This window comes from Suricata suricatta, chromosome 2, assembly GCF_006229205.1.
Source record: "Suricata suricatta isolate VVHF042 chromosome 2, meerkat_22Aug2017_6uvM2_HiC, whole genome shotgun sequence".
Lineage (NCBI taxonomy): Eukaryota > Metazoa > Chordata > Mammalia > Carnivora > Herpestidae > Suricata > Suricata suricatta.
Window position 1 is genome coordinate 152537395 of NC_043701.1, and position 17715 is coordinate 152555109.

Here is a 17715-nt window from a genome sequence, read left to right on the forward strand (position 1 = left end):
CACTTTATTTTGTCCAAAATTTTTGCTTTATCTGGCACCTATTATTTTGAATGATTATATTAACTTGTCTTTTCTCATTAAGTGAAATACATGACCAGAAGTTATAACTTGTTCTAGAAAAGAGCTTTTTCTTTTCAGCTTATTTCAATGTTTATTTTGGTATACAGAGATACTAGGACTCAGATTCTTTTACAAATAATAAATTAGTTACGCCAGCATTAAAATTTATGATAAGATTGCTTATCATCACTGGAAAACTAAAAGCAGTTATGCTTTAGTTTAATAGATGAATTATATGCAAATACCTGCTAAATAAATTATTAAGTCAGTGAACAATTACAATAGATTTTCAAATTCATAATGGCATAACCTTTTTGGGGAGGAATACAAAACATTTTACAGATACTTTGAGGCCTCAGATGGATATATGATTTTGGCAGTTTACCAGGAGATTATAATTCGCTCATATTAGGAGATCTTTGAATGAATAGTTGCTTTCTGTGATAGATATTCCTCAGGTCTAGGGAGGAATGATGCTTATTAGCTTATTATATATGAATATAGTATGTGAATTGTCTTCCAATTTAGCACTATAATGAACTCAGGGTATTACGTTGGTATTTTCAAACTGTTAAATGGTAAATGGAGACAAGTGTGGCATTTAACATACCTATTTCAGTAAGGGATGCATTTCTTCATATAATAATGTGCTTTTGATTTCAAAAATACCTATACATACACATTAACATTCTGATCGTTTGTAGAAGGGGGGCTGCCAACTAAGTTTATTTGTAAATAAGAGTTGATCATAAATCAATCCACAGAGCTTTTCTTAAAATGTTACCGAACCACCCCAGTAATGCTGTTTCTTTCATTCTACACTTTGGCTTTATAATCATATTAAATATTTTTCAACCTCATATAGAATCTACTTCAGAAAGTGCTATGGAAGATTCACCTGCTACAGATCGATTGAATTTTGACAGATTTGATATATGTAGATTGTTACAGCACGGGGCATCACTTTTGGGATCTGCTGGTGCAGAATTTGAAGTACAAGATGAAAAATCAGGTATGTAGTAGTCCTTTAGAAGAAAGTCTGAAGTGTGCATATTCAGACTAATTTATTTTTTGGCATGCTGTTTATCAGCCATGCAAAATCAAAATAGATGTTATAAAATGTAAATTGACCGATGTTTGCAGTTGGGGAGGTGGAGGCACTATGGGTGGAGAAGATAATAAAAAATATTTGGGTTTAAAACTATACCATCTGAATTTTCTTTCTTTTGTACTATATCTCTGCATTATTAATAGATACATACTAGTATTTGAGCAGGTATTTTATTATGTTATTAGAGAAATCATAAAGTGTGACCCAAGAGCCTCAGTTGAATAGATTTTTTTTTTTTTTTAAAGTTTATTTGTTTTGAGAGAGGGGGAGAGAGGGAAGGAGAGAGAGAGAATCCCTAGCAGGCCCTTTGCTTTTAGCGCAGAGCCCAATGTGGGGCTCAAACTCACGAACCGTTAGATCATGACCAGAGCCAAAATCAAAATGCCTAAAACTGACTGAGCCATCCCAGGTACCCCCAGTTGAGCAGATTTTAAAAGCCAGGATAATTAGTACAGATTGTGATACTGTTTTCACAATTCTGGACATTTGAGAGGCTATATGACAGTGCTCTTTTTTATCATGTGTTTTAAAATTTTAAATAATTGGATCTACTCATGCTGGTAACATTAAAAATGAAAGCAAACATTAAAAATGAAAAATCTTGGGTAGGTAAGCATCCCATTATCTTTGAACTTACAGAATCCATCTGGATATAAAATAATGTTTTGGCCATTCAGGATTTATGCTTTGAGGGGGAAAAACCTTGATGTTTTTTATGGAGTTCTGTAAGTAAATAACTTGCTCTTTTGCCTAAGACCAAAAGAGAATAGTGTTTGTTGCTAATAAAATTAATCATTATTCAAAGCATATCTATCTAGCCAAGTTAATGAAGTGATCTTCATTTGTTCATCTTAAAAAAGGCAAATGGGGTGCCTGGGTGACTGAGTCAGTTAAGCATCTGACTTCGGCTCGGGTCAGTGCATGATCTTGTAGTCTTTGAGTTTTACCTTTGAGCCCCACATCACGCTCTCTGCTGACAGCTCAGAGTCTGGAGCCTGCTTCAGATTCTGTGTCTCCCTCTTTCTCTGCCCTCCCCCAGTCACACACTGTCTCTCTCAAATATAAGTAGATGCCCCTAGAACACTATTTTTCAATCCTAGCTAGGTAACAAGAGTTTATGACACATTCAGAGATTGTGAGTATGGTTTGTTGTATTGTCAGGAGGGGTGGTTTTTGTTTGTTTTTAAATATTTATTTTGAGAGAAAGTGCGTGCATTAGCAGGGGGGTTGGGGGGTAGAGAAAGAGGTAGAACATCCCAAGCAGAGTCTGCACTGTCAGTGCATAGCCTGATGTGGGCCTTGATTCCATAAACTGTGAGGTCATGACCTGAGCTGAAATCAAGAGTTGGATGTTTGGGGCGCCTGAGTGGCTCAGAGCCTGGAGCCTGCTTCTAATTCTGTGTCTCCCTCTCTCTGTCCCTTCCCTGCTCATGCTCTGTCTCTCTCAAAAATCAGTAAACACTAAAAAAAAAAGAGTTGGATGTTTAACTGACTGAGTTACCCAGGCACCCCCAAGAGGGGTATTTTAATAGTTAAAATAAATTTTTTTTTAAATTTTAATCAAGTTAGAGCTTAATTGATGAGGAAACTTCTTACCTGATTTGGAAGAAATGTATTTCTTTTCTGTTTAAAGGTGAAGTGGATCCTAAAGAGAGGATAGCACGCCAACGGAAACTATTACAAAAGAAACTTGGCCTTAATATGGGAGAAGCCATTGGAATGAGTACTGAAGAACTCTTCAACGATGAAGATTTGGATTATACCCCATCTTCAGCAGCCTTTGTAAACAAACAACCTGTAGGTAAAATCTTTGGTTGTTTGACTGCAAGTAATACAAGGATTTTTGCTTCATTTTGCCATGCTATTGTAATGAAAAAACAAAACAGAAGAAAAAGCTGTTCTTAATTCTGCTCATTGCTCTTGTCCTACCATAATTTAGTATTTAGTCTTCATAAATTCGATTTCTGGTAACAGATTCTAAAGAGACAGAAGTTCTGTCTACCTTATAAACTCTGGATTGACTGTTAGATAAAAGCTGTGGTGGGTCTTTTAGGAGCCACTGCTATTGAGAGATGACAGTAGCACTAATCGCTTTTTTTTTGTTCTTTAGTGAAAAAAAAATGAGTAGAAAATAATAAGAGCTAGTGTGATGATATCGGAAATCTTTAGAGCTCTGATTTATTCTTTTATTTGAGAAAGTAACAGACATGATAACAAAACTTTCAAACAGTGCGAAAAGGTATACAGTGTGAAGTAAAAGAAGTTTTTAATAATTGATGGATATGCATGTCCCTGCCCCACAGGCAATCCTTTATGAATTTCTTGTACCTGTAGACACAAGTATTTGTGTATTTTAAGCCATATTTTTTTCTCATTCATGTAGCTGAATGTATCAGTATGTACAGATTGATCACGTATGTTTTTGATAGCTCTCATGCTCTTTTGTTTTATGGATGTACCATAATTTTGCTCTGTATTCCTCCTTTTTCTCTCTTCTTCCAATTCTCATTGGATACTTGCATGCTCCTGCTGCTGCTGCTTTTTCAATCTTCCAAACTGTTCAAGTTTGGAAGTTCACAGTAAAAGCTGTGGTTCTCTCCTTAGAAAACTTCACATGTAACTGAAATATTACCGTTCAAGGGGGTTGGTATTCTTTCCTCTTGCCCCTGCAGTATCTTTTTAGAGTTTCCTGGTCCTTATTAAGAATTTCAGCTTTGCAGTCATGAAATCCTACTCTTTCTTTTGGCCTTTTCTTTGCCTTTATACTAGTTCTCTAAACCATCAGAATTCGCAAACTGATTTTTAGGGTTAATGGAGTATGTGTTGATGAATAACTTTTGCAGACCAAAAAAAAAAAAAAAAAAGCATTCCTGAGGAAAAAAGAGTATAGAGGCAGAAAATATGACAACCATAAAGAAACAGAGAGAAATGGTATGCAAAGTGAAGCATGAGATGTAAATAAAAAAATAAAAATAGAATAAAGGAAAACAAAAATGTGGTAATGTGATCATAGTATGATTATTGTATATGGTATAAGAGAAAATATGGGCCAGGTATATTAGAGAAGATGGGGTATAGACAGAATAGTTGTATGGAGGATGGGAAACAGCCAGCCAATTAGTTTGAGGTTTGCAAGATCCAGGTTGGGTTGGCCTTAAATGTCATGGATCTTTGGGAGGAGTTGCTTAATGTTATTTGTTGCCATAGGTTCATCGTTGCTTATATATGTGCCATTGGTCCCTGGACCAAGACAATATACAAAGGCATCCCTACCACTGACCCAGATTGGTTGTCAAAGTGTGACTTTTAGTCAAATCTTAAATCAGCAGAAAGGATTTTTAGGTTTGAGCTGAACACATTCTATCTCACAGCCTTTATAATGTCTCCCATGAACGGGAAATACAGCAAAAGCAATAGACAGTGATGGCCTAAGAGGGAAGGAGCAATTTGCGTTGACTGTAGGATGCTAGATCACTTATGGCTATGATTTTTTTCAACAGATGATTATTTCTTTTATTAATGTTCTTTATTCTTACAACTTTAGGGTGGTATTACAGCTTTTTAAATTTTAAATCCAATATAGTTAACATACAGTATTATTAGTTTTGGGTGTACAATGTATTGATTCAACAATTCTATACGTTACTTGGAGTTCATCAAGGAAAGTGTACTCTTTATCGTTGTCACCTGTTTCACCCGTTCCCCCACCCACCTCCCCTCTGGTACCATCAGTTCTCTATGATTAAGTTCTGTTTGTTTGTTTGTTTGTTTCTTAAATTCCAGATATGAGTGAAATCATGGTATTTGTCTTTCTCTGACTTATTTTGCACAGTGTTAATCTCTACATCTATCCATGTTGTTGCAAATGGCAAGATTTTTTTTTAATGACTGAGTAATATTCTCTTATATCTGTGTACCACCACATCATTATTACTGTAGTCATTTTGAAGTATCACCTTTTCAAAACGCTCTCTGTGGTTTATGATCATACATCTATGACAAAAAAAGTTAAGAAATACACAAGCATCTGCTGGGAATTGGAAGAATAGTAAAGCAGGAATAAAAGAGTGAACTTATGGTAATAGCCATGCCACAGAAGAGCATGAAGCTGTCAAACTGGTCAGTTTGGATATAGTGAAATTTATAGACTTAGTTCTCTTCTAAGGCTAAGACTGTGGACATTTATTTTAACTTCAAGATTTCAAACTCAGCCTTCTTTTATTCTTTTAGACTCTCCAGGCAGCTGAATTGATTGACTCTGAATTTCGAGCAGGGATGAGCAATAGACAAAAGAACAAAGCTAAAAGAATGGCCAAGTTATTTGCAAAACAGAGATCCAGGGATGCAGTGGAAACTAATGAGAAGAGGTAGTAATTTATTTTTTGCTTACTCATTTAAAACAGTGATGTTTTATAGTTTAAATTTGTGTCTGCTTGATTTTTAAAAACATTTGCTGACATTGTCTTTAGCTGAGGGAGCACCATTTGGATTGACTTGCTCGATTGTCAGAGATTATTTACTATTCCTAGGGACTAGGATAGCTTCCCCTAGATAATCCACATACCCAGATTTTTTTTCTTACTAATTATGACCTTTGAAGGGGGCTGAAGATCTTCCAAGGGAAGTGCATTCCAGGCAGAGGGAACAAGTGTAAATGCCTTAATCATGGACTATTCAAGAAACAGAAAGAAAGGTAGTATGTCTAGGATGAGTAGACAGAGGTGAGGGTAGCACAGAGTAAAGTCAGAGAGATGGTCTAAGGGCCACAAGTTTTTTAAAATTCTTAAATTTTTATTTATAAAATTTTTTTAATTAAAAAAAAAGTTTATTTTGGGGGGGAGGGGCAGAGAGAGGAAGACACAGAATCCAAAGTAGGCTCCAGGTTCTAACCTGTCAGCACAAGTTCTGACATGGTGCTTGAACCCATGAACTGTGAGATCATGACCTGAGCCAAAGTCAGATGTTTAACCACCTGAGTCACCCAGGCACCACTAAGGGCCACATGTTAAGAATATTGATTAGTATAGAACAGCCACAGTATTACATCATCTGTCTTTTAGCCTGGGGGTTAAACTGAATAAGAAACAGTAATCCAAGTTTATTTACCTAATCTTGTAGGAAAGAACTCTGGATAAAATCACTGTCCACATTTTCTTAATGAAATAATAAAAGTGGTATCTGTGTGTGGTTGGGAACAGTAATTCTAAAAGAATAGTTCAAAACAACCTTGTTCAGAAACACTTTGAGGGTTGTGTTAAAATGCAGATGTCGGGGCGCCTGGGTGGCTCAGTCGGTTAAGCCTCCGACTTCGGCTCAGGTCAGATCTCACGTTTGTGGGTTCTAGCCCCGCATCAGGCTCTGCTGACAGCTAGCTCAGAGCCTGGAGCCTGTTTCAGATTCTGTGTCTCCCTCTCTCTCTCACCCTGCCCCTCTCATGCTCTGTCTCTTCTGTATCAAAAATAAATAAAGCATTAAAAAAAATTAAAAAAAAAACAAAAAAATGCAGATGTCAATTAAAATGCAGATTTTCATTTTCATTTAAAATGCCCCACTTGGCTCTGTTAAATCAGAAACTTTTGTGGTGTTCTAGAAATGTTTGAGTAAATGATGAATTAAACACATGAAAACTTATAAGGCCTTTTTTTTTTTTTGCAGATGACAAGATCTTTTGTTTTTTCTATTTATAAATACAAAGCTAAAATGTAAATGTTTATAGTGTGTATTTAAAAACTAGGTGCAAAGGGGAATAAATAATAAACATCTACTTGGTATAAATTTTTACTTGGGGTTAAATTGTTCAGTATGAAATTTTTATTAAGCATCATTAAACTACAGTAAACTAAAGTAAACAACTAGTTAGGATTGTGTACAGTAATGTAATAAGTTTCTTTTGGCTTTATTTGTATAAGGACTTTTACCCAAATATTTGGATTGAAATAATAGACTTTATTTTTCAGAGTTTATAGTTCATTAATTACACAGAAATTTACTGAATACTTTCTGAGTTCTGGATACTGTTCTAAGCCCTTAGGATGCACTGTTGAATAAAATAGACAATTCTGCCTTCATGAAGCTTACATTCTGGAGGGAAAAATAAGGAACAAGATAGATAAGTAGGGGTGCCTGGCTGGCTCAGTTGGTAGAGCATGCAACTCTTGATCTTGGGGTTGTAAATTCAAGTCCCATGTTGGATGTAGAGATTACTTAAGCATAAAACATAAACTCTTTTTTTTTTTTTTTTAAATGTTTTTATTTGTTTTTGAGAGACAGAGACAGCTTGAGCAGGTGAGGGTCAGAGAAAGAGGGAGATATAGAATCCGAAGAAGCCTCCAGGCTCTGAGTTAGCTGTCAGCGCAGAGCCCCATGCAGGGCTGGAACCCATGAACTGTGAGATCATGACCCGAGGCGAAGCCGGATGCTTAACCACCCAGGCGCTGCTGCTGCTGCTGCTGCTGCTGCTGCTGCTGCTGCTGCTGCTTTTTTTTTTTTTTTTTAAAGAAGATAAGTAGGAGCACCTGGGTGGCTCAGTTGGTTAAGCATCTGACTTCAAATCAAGTCATAATCTCACAGTTCATGAATTCTAGCCCCATGTTGGGCCCTATGCTGATAGCTCAGAGCCTGCCCCTCTCTCTGTCTCATGCCTGCTCATATTCTCTCTCTCTCTCAAAAAGAAATAAACATTAAAAAAGATAAGTAAATTTAGTATATTTATATACATACATCCTGTTAACGATAAGAGTTAAGCAAGAAAAAAGATAAAACAAGGAATGTGTGAAATGTGGGGAGGGAGTTTGAAATTTTAGATAATCATAGGGAGGGATTCACAGAGGTGACTTTTCTTTAAAGATCTGAAAGGAGTGAGGATATGAGTCCTATGTATATTTGGAAAATACATTCTAAATAGAGGGAACACCAAGGGCAAATGTCTGGAAGGAGAAAAATGCTTAATAAGTTCAAGGAAAGTAAGGTGGTCAAGCAATGTGTCTAGATTGGGGAGAATTAGGGGAAGAATAATAGAGAATGAGACTGAGGGAGGTCAGATTTCTTCCATCACATACGTTTATTTATTTATTTAAGTTTATTTTGAGAGACACAAAGACAGCATGGTTGGGTGAGGGGCAGAGTGAGAAGGGGGAGAGAATCTCAAGCAGGCTCCGTACTGTCAGTGAAGAGTCAAAGAGCCTGATGTGGGGCTCAGGCTCATGAACTACAAGATCATGACCAGAACTGAAACCAAAAGTTGGAAACTTAATCACCTGAGCCACACAGGCGCCCCTCTTTAATCACCTTTAGAAAAAATGGTTGGCCAAATAAGTCCCATTATTAAGATAGGGCAGATATATAATGCCATATGTAACTCAACTATGCTAATTGTCCTTTCTGTTAATACTGAATAAAGTGGTTTTATTTGTCTTCTCTTTTGTTATGTTTTAACAAAATTTTTTAAAATGTTTTTTTAATTTATTTTTGAGAGACAGAGAGAGACAGTGCCAGCAGGGAGGGTCAGAGAGAGAGACACACACACAGAATCTGAAACAGGCTCCAGGCTCTGAGCTAGGTGTCAGCACAGAGCCTGATGCAGGGCTTGAACCCACGAACCGTGAGATCATGACCTGGGCTGAAGCCGGACGCTCAACTGACTAAGCCACCCAGGCGCCCCATGTTATGTTTTATTATTAAGCTGGCCTCAATATTTTTGTTCTAGTCATAAAGTAACATTTCTTCAGATTTTCTGGACACAGTTTTTATTGGTCAATTATCTCTGTTTTTTAAGAGTTAAGATAGTGTGTCGCTCAGTATTTTAGTCTAGGCCAGATTTAGGTTGTTAGACCAAGGGAGTTTAAAATGAAAAGGAGAAGAGCTGGTTGAAGAGAGGAAGAAAGAAGGTTAAATTTGTGGTTCAGTTTGAAAGCAAGAATTCATGAATCTATTTTACATTCATCAATGAGAGGAGGGGAATATATTTTGCTCAAAACTTTTTAAGTAGTTAATCTTACTTATTTGATGCATGAGATTTTAAGTCAACCATGTAAGTAGAATATGGTAAAACATTTATTCACCTGATGTATTCTCTTATATTCACTGTGGTTCACATTATTCCTTATTCACCTTTTTAAATGGCAACTTTTATTTTTTAGCAATGATAGCACTGATGGGGAACCAGAAGAAAAGAGACGAAAAATAGCAAATGTTGTTATTAATCAGTCTGCAAATGATTCCAAAGTTTTGATTGATAATATTCCAGACAGTTCTTCCTTAATTGAAGAGGTACTATTAAAATGCCCTAAAGTGTCTTTTGAAATTGTTTATAATTCTTTCATACTAATGTGTCAGTAGATAATAATCTATCCATTGAGAGAAATTTTATTGTATCTTTACTTCATTAGTAAAAACTTTAATTATTAAAAAACTTAAAGCCTATTTTTACTACCTACAAATAAATACACTTTATTAAATTACTTAAATTGTTAGTATAAAACAGAACTTTTGAATTAGTAATTCTGTTTTCCTTATTCAGACAAATGAATGGCCTTTAGAAAGCTTTTGTGAAGAACTTTGCAATGACCTTTTTAATCCTTCCTGGGAGGTAAGATTTCTTCATTACAGCTTCTCTCAGCTCTTTTGTTTTTTGCTAATGAAGGGAACCATGTGAAGCATCATCTATTGTTTTGTTTTTTTAGGGTCCCTATTCTTCCAACTGATCTGGACATTTCATATCACTCACCTTCTAAGTGGAAAACTTTAGACTGATTTTCACCTTTCATACCATTTTTGGTCTTATATCTAGTGAAATATTCATTTCTTTTCATTTTTTTTTTAGCTGTGGTATAAAGACTTGCATCTCTCTCCATATAGTAAAAACTTCCTTTTTAAATGGACGATTTGACTAAGAGCAGTAGTTTCCAAATCAGCATTTTAGTCTCAGAAATATTTCTTCAAAGAAAATCTTGACCAGATCCCAACATGTTAAAAGAGATGAAAGTGAGGTTCCTCTGATTGAAGTTGAGGGTTGGTGGTCTCAAAGCATTCTGTCCTACTTCGGTTGGCTTCTGGGTAATTTCAAAAACACTTCTGTGGAATACAGACTTTTAGCAGTCTTTCTGCTCCTTGATGTACATCTGTTTAAAGTTATTCAAGTGTTAACTTGGGTCTTGACTAAGTGGGTAGCTGCAGTGTCAGTGGTCTGTTTCCTCCCTTCCAGATGAGGCTTCAGGATGCTACAGAGTAACAGTGAAGCGTTAGTCATGAGACAGTTGAATTGTCTTCCTTTCACATTTACCCTAGTATCTTTGGAACTTAGTTTTAATATATATTTCTAAAATATTGATGTTGGGGCTATAGGAAACATTTGATTTTTTCCTCATTTCTGCTGTGGATAATGCTAAATACAAGTAATGGGTAGGGAAGTTGTAGTGAGATAGATTAATATTGCAAAGGCTCTTAGAGTAGTTGTTTTCTTAGTTTGATTTTAGAAAAATTTGACATAACCAAAATTGTGAAACTAATAACACTTGTAATTTTTCTTGGATAGTAGAAGAGAAGCACATTTTTTTGAAGTGCCACTTTATTCTGATTTCTTAAAAATATAGTATCCCTTATTCATATTAAAGAAAAGTTTCTTAAGCATTTAACCTTTGACATTTGGATCTTGTTTGTTTTTAGGTTCGGCATGGTGCAGGCACTGGACTTCGGGAAATCCTTAAAGCACATGGAAAAAGTGGTGGTAAAATGGGAGATAGCACTTTAGAAGAGGTAAGTGTAGTAAAGGAGCAGTTATCAACAAATTGCAGTAGTTGGCTTCTTTTTTCAAGACAGGGAAGTTGCAGAGTTTGTGCCATGACATAGAAATGAGAGAGAAATAAATAAATATGGAAAGGTAAAATACGAGGAAAAATATTTAAAGGTTAGGAAGAAGTTTGTCTATTAATGGAAAAAGAATGAGTTCATGGGAAAGACTTGTTCAGAAACACTGGAAAATTATGTAGGAGCAAGATACAAAAAGTTGGGAAGTAGAGTAGGAGGTATGAGAGGATAGTTTAGAGGTCATTGAGCAATATGATTGGTGTAGCATGAGACAGGTAGTAGGATAGATCATAGATACATGACAGATGTAATTGAAATTAGAGCAATCTTGAGTAGTTTCTTAATTTCTCTTAGAGTTCAAGTAACATAATAGAATTCATAAATCTTAAAGATCTTGGTGTAGTGTATTTGAACGTAATTGATCAATAAACGGAATGTGGTTAATATTAAAGGTAGTAATTGGGACTCTTCTATATTTTGGATATTGTTCCTATAGCAAAAACAGTGTGTCCGAGTAGTTTAATCTTGATTTTGGACTTAATGTGTCCCCAGCCTCCAATACAAAGTATGATTTTGGTAATTAAAAAATTATTGTTTTAACAGATGATTCAGCAGCATCAAGAGTGGTTGGAAGACTTAGTTATTAGACTCCTTTGTGTTTTTGCCTTAGACAGATTTGGAGATTTTGTTTCTGATGAAGTAAGTATCACCTAAGGGAGGCTTTGTCTGATCAAATTTCAAATTCAACAAAGTAAGCCTTTTGTAAATATGAGTTTTCTTCCTTTCTTATTCATAGGTTGTGGCACCAGTTCGTGAAACTTGTGCTCAGACATTAGGTGTGGTGTTAAAACACATGAATGAAACAGGAGTTCATAAGACTGTGGATGTGCTGCTTAAGTTACTTAGTCAAGAGCAATGGGAAGTTAGACATGGTGGTCTGCTAGGAATAAAGTATGCTTTGGCAGTTCGTCAGGTAAACACTTCAGTTTTTGAAGCATGTATAAGAGAGTTTTTTCCCCTCTTAGTTTATTTTTATTAATTATATGAAATGGCCTTAGATTCTTAGTGTTACAGATGAATCAGCATTTCAAGACTTGCCTCCTTGGGGCACCTGGGTGGCTCAGTCGGTTAAGCATCCGGCTTTGGCTCAGGTCATGATCTCACAGTTCATGGGTTCGAGCCCTGTATCGGGCTGTGTGCTGACAGCTGGCTAAGAGCCTGGAGCCTGCTTCAGATTCTGTGTCTCCCTCTCTCTCTCTGACCCTCCCCTGCTTGCGCTGTCTCTGTCTCTCAAAAAAAAAAAAAAAAAAGATTTGCCTTCTTGAGGTAGTATCATAGAGATAGGTGGTGCTGTAAGAATTTAAGTACAAAGCAAAAGATGGTTCATTAGGTTTGAATACTTGTTCCTGTTTCATAGACCAATTCTCAGGGTGATTCCTTGTGTATGATCCCAGGAGTAGACTCTGGGGGCTAGCTCTATTGGGGAAATTGAAATGAGAATAGATTGAAGTAAGGAGAGCAGGAAGGGATGGCTTTTCCTGCCCTTTTCTCTCACACCTCTTTTGGTTGTCGGTAGTGTTGAATAAGAAATAGAAGTTGAGGTTCCAGCATAGTGGTATGTATCTTTATGTGTTCACGCAGCGGGTTCATAGTTTTACCTTGAAAACATTCGATGTTTTAAGTCACATTGAATAATAGAGTACTTGGTACTGTTGGGGTTTTTCAAATGGGATTAGTTACAAATAGGCTCCTACTGATATTATTTTTATTTTTGTTTATGTGATTTTTTTTAAAATAAAGATTGGGATTAAAAATGTTTTATTTTTGAGAGAGAGAGAGAGAGAGAGAAACAGACAGACAATGCACAAGCAGGGGAAAGGCAAAGAGAGGGAGACACAATCCGAAGGAGGCTCCAGATTCCGAGCTGTTAGCCCAGAGCCTGACACGGGGCTCAAACTCATGAACCGCTAGATCATGACCTGAGCTGAAATCAGATGCTTAACTGAGCCACCTAGGTGTCCCTAAAGATTGGGATTTTTGGGGCACGTGTCTGGTTCAGTTGGAAGAGCACATGACTCTTGGTCCTGGAGTCATGAGTTCGAGCCCCGTGTTTAGTGTAGAGATTACTTAAATAAATAAACTTAAAAAAAAAGATTGGGACTTATGCTTTCATATGGTAAATTTAATAAAAAAAAACATTTTAAGCACAGTAAGTGCATTACAGAAAATTAATCTATTTTGATGTACTGTTTTACAGGATGTAATTAATACTTTATTGCCTAAAGTTTTAAGTAGAATAATTGAAGGACTTCAGGACCTTGATGATGATGTCAGAGCTGTTGCTGCAGCATCATTAGTACCTGTGGTAGAAAGCCTTGTAGATCTTCAGACACAGAAGGTAAATGAAATATTTTTGCATTTTCTTCTATAGAGCTTGTTTACATTTGGGGTGTGGAGTATGGAAAAACATTGAGTACTTTTTTCTCCTTCATCCTCCAGTTTTTTTAAAGATTTTATTTTTAAGTACTCCTACATTCACTGTGGAGCTCAAACTTAGAACCCAGGATTGAGAGTCACATGCTCCACCAACCTAGCTAGCCAGCCACCCTGTCCTCCCATTTTTCTTATAACAGATAGTCCTCTGATGTGTACAATCTCAATTGTATATTATCCTTGGAGAAATGAATTTTGTCTATTAATCTACTTCCCCTTCATGTACAGAATACATAGGAATTGATTTGAGAAGAAAACATCCATTTCTTCATTATTTTGCTTCTGGTTTTCAGATGTATACTGTGTTTGTTTTGATTTTGGTTTTGGCTTTAAGTTGTTTTAATCTGGTCTCATTTTTTTTGAAATGCCTCTTTCAGAATTTGTCTGACTTTCCTTTTTAGTTTCAAGACCAGAACACGTATACAGCATTTGGAAGTGCAGCAAGCAGTATTTATTTAAAAACTCAAACACTAAATTTATCTTTTCATGATGATTAGTGTTTTAAATATATTACAGTTAGTTTTCAGAGGTTGTGCCTTGTGTGTGTACGCTGTATTGTTTTCCTATTTTAGTTTTTTTTTTTTTTAACATAAAATAAGAGCATTGGCTATCTTATTTCCTGAGTTCTCCCTCCCATTATAAGCCTGGCTATGAAGAGTAGTGCCAAAGTAGAGTTGAGTGACATTTAAGGAGGGGTAGAGAATTACTAAAGGTAAATAATGTCTCCTTAATTTTGCTCAAAACTGGCATTATCCAAGGGCATGGGGATTGTATATGTTTTTGAGTCAGTGACTGCAGTTTTGCATGGCATGTGAATATACTGCATAAATTAACTTTTCTTAATAACTGATCCTATAGGTACCATTCATTATAAATACATTATGGGATGCTCTTCTGGAACTAGATGACCTTACTGCTTCAACAAATAGTATTATGACTCTTCTTTCATCATTATTAACTTATCCTCAGGTCCAACAATGCAGGTAATTATTTGTAGTTAGTAGAATAAAGTAAAAAATGTTTACGTAACATTTCCAGATAATGAAACATAGTCTGGCATCTTTAAGTACAGCATTTAAAGTGAATTGGGAATGCCAAAGACTATTATTTTCAAAGTGGCCTTTTCTTCTTTACTCTCTAGCCACCAGGATAGTTGGGGTAGGAGCTTAAAAAGGTCATATTTACCGGTGGGCTACTTTGGTTATATAATTCTTCATTTTGTTCATCCTGTGATAGTTAACTTCAAAAATTCAATCATTGAATATTATTTTCATCTCCAGCCTGAATATAGAACTTAAGCCTTAGAGACATGTAGCTAATAGAATTATCGTTGAACATCAGCATTACATTTTTCAAAATTTGCTCCTCAGTGAACATTTTCTTTGTAATGTTCATTTCAGCTCTTGCTTTTGATTTCAATAATTACTCATCAGGAAGAGAATACATAATAATGTATTACAATGTCCAATGACAGAGATTGAGTGAAGCCAAAAACATAAAAAGTGTCACCTTTCCCTGTCCTAATATTTGAAATCAAGTTCAGCTAATTAAAGTATTCCCTACCTTTTAGATTGCCTCCTAAATAATACTGTTTCTATTAATAGTATCTTTGGCAATACAGAAGAAGAAACTCACATGCAACTTTAAAAATCACAGATGAGAAAATTAGTTACCATTCTTAGCCTACTGAGGGTGTTTGGTGAATGTTCATATGCTCATTATAAATGATTTCTGGCTATGTGAGTCTGTTTCCACTGAAAATCATAGATGTATTAAAAACATGTTTAGAATGCTTCAAATAACACTGACCCTGCTGAGAGTACTTCAGGGGTAAATTTAGGGCAGTGGGACAGCCTACAATTTGAATTAGCAAAATAAATGCTTATAAAAGCAAATGAAGAAAAAAAGTGGTAGTGCATGTATGGGATTTCCTAATTTTCAGGTACTTTCAATTAATATTGAAATCTATACGGATTACATGAGTTCATCTGTGTGAAAGCCCTTCTCAAGCTGCAGAATGCAAGTTTTTAATTACCCTAAATCAGAAGTTGGTAAACTTTTCTGTGAAAGCCCAGATAGTGGTATTTTTGGTTTTGTGTATCATGATCATTGCCAGAACTACTCAACTCTGCCATTGTAGCACAAAAGCAGCCATAGACAATACATAAGGAATGAACATGGCTGTTTTCCAGTAAAACTTTATTTAAAAAACAGGGTGGAGTGGGTTTCGATTATGAGCCTTTGTTAACAGTTATCCTTGTTAAAGGACTTAGGATTTAAAGAAAAAAGAAAAAAACTATCCTGTTAAAGGACTTAGGATTAAAAAAAAAAGAAAAAAAATCTTTGAGTAGATAATATCAGGAAAGCCAGATAATGTAAGGAAATGAAAGAAGTAGTGAAAATTCTATTAATGTGGAATAATGTAGCTTTACTTTTTTTTCAAAGTTGCCTTATTAAATTTACTTCACATATTATGATATTTGGCAGATACCTTCTAGTTATGTGAGAGGAAATGCAGGATGTCATTTGGAGCATGAACAATTACTCTATTAACAAGACCTTGTTACAATGCTTTTACATGGTTTGAGTTTGTTTTTTGTTTCTGTGTTCATGTGTTTAATAATTTTATAAGTAAGTTTACTAAATGTGTAAATAAATGTAAGAAGTTATGTTCATACAAACCCTCAAGTAATGAAAATACTGTTAAAATATAGACCTCGTAAGGGGAACCACAAAAGAACAGATAGTTAATACCTGCCATCTTGTTTTTTATTCATGCCTTTTTTCTACAGTTACATATTTTAAGTGCTATTTATACATAATTTCCTAATTCAAGGTAGTTTTTATATATGATTTCATGGTTGTGACAGGAATTCTATGGTCCCAAGTTCTTAGCCTAGATGTAGCTTTGCTTGCTTTTCCACTTAAATTCTAATTGTGAGAAGGAAGATAATATAATATGAGTTTTCCAAACTTCAGTAATGCTAAATCGGGATAACAGATTTCAGAGCTACTACCATACCACCTGTTGTTCATTTGATATGTGGCAGAGATGACTCCAAAGGGGAATGTAAGTTATATGCATCTAATGTTCATTCATTGGGGTTAGCCATGGGAAAGAAGAAAAAATTAATCTTGATTTTTGTGTAGCCTACAAGTTAAGACACATGTCCCGTTTTCCTAAGAATAGATTGAAAAAAAGGGTAGCTCTATTAGAAGGTTCTAATTTGACAAAGGTAATTCATGGCATTAGTACCATAGAACTTAATGTTAATATTTATGACTGCATTTGCTCTAGCTATTTCAGTGCTATAATAACAGTTTTGAATGATATTAAATGAACATTCATATGAAAATTATATTATTTTTTTAGAATTTATTCATCAAAAAAGATACGAGGTCTACAGGACATATTTAGATAATGTATCAATAGAATTTCAACTGAAAATGAATAAGACTAATTTGTGTCTTGTTTATTAGTATTCAGCAGTCACTCACAGTTCTAGTTCCACGTGTCTGGCCTTTTTTGCATCACACTATATCATCAGTTCGGAGAGCAGCATTGGAAACTCTATTTACGTTATTATCAACACAGGACCAGGTAAGAACTAATAACTATGTGTAGTGATATTGAAATTACGTAAAATAATTTTATAAAATAAATCTGACCACCAGGTTACCCTTACTACATATCCAAAGATCAGGAGATTGCTGGGCCTAGTGGAAATTGTATGGTGACCATGAAGACATAAAAATATAATCACCATGAGGGCAGAAATATTTTAATATTTTATTCTAGGTCACATTCCCAGCGCTTGGAATAATGTTTAACACATAGGAGGCCTTCAACAAATATTTGTTGAGTGAAAGATCGATTGAATAGTCCCTTTCTCTAAGAGACCTATGATTCAGTCTTCGCTTGCTTTGTGTGGTTGATGGCTAGATGGTTGGCAGAATTCATCCCAGGTTAGAAGGCTACATTTGGAGCTCTCCAGTATGAGTCCTAAAGACGGATGATGAAATTGCTAGGCACTTGCCTTTCTTAAGAATTAATCTTAAAAGAAAAAAAAAGAATCTTAAGCACGTGACGTTTCTAAGGATAGTCTATGTTAGAAGTCACACATGGAAGTGCCTAGAGAGATCATTCAGGTAATATCAGTGTGTAGATGGAGTCTGTGCTGACCTGAGGAGTCTGCCCTGTGTATAAAAGACTTAACATTTCTGTTTTTAAAATAACTATAGGTCAA

At 35.4% G+C, this 17715-nt stretch overlaps 1 protein-coding gene across 3 annotated transcripts in view; it reads left to right on the top strand.

The window, feature by feature from the left end:
• BTAF1 (B-TFIID TATA-box binding protein associated factor 1) overlaps positions 1-17715 on the top strand; it is a 109561-nt gene that overhangs the window by 20952 nt on the left and 70894 nt on the right. For all 3 annotated transcript variants that reach the window (XM_029932224.1, XM_029932226.1, XM_029932225.1), the window contains 11 exons: positions 926-1072; positions 2805-2968; positions 5402-5538; positions 9310-9439; positions 9690-9758; positions 10835-10924; positions 11579-11674; positions 11772-11948; positions 13233-13373; positions 14327-14451; positions 16949-17069. In XM_029932224.1, coding sequence (XP_029788084.1) covers positions 926-1072; positions 2805-2968; positions 5402-5538; positions 9310-9439; positions 9690-9758; positions 10835-10924; positions 11579-11674; positions 11772-11948; positions 13233-13373; positions 14327-14451; positions 16949-17069 — 1397 coding nt within the window. The remainder of the gene's footprint in view (positions 1-925; positions 1073-2804; positions 2969-5401; positions 5539-9309; positions 9440-9689; positions 9759-10834; positions 10925-11578; positions 11675-11771; positions 11949-13232; positions 13374-14326; positions 14452-16948; positions 17070-17715) is intronic.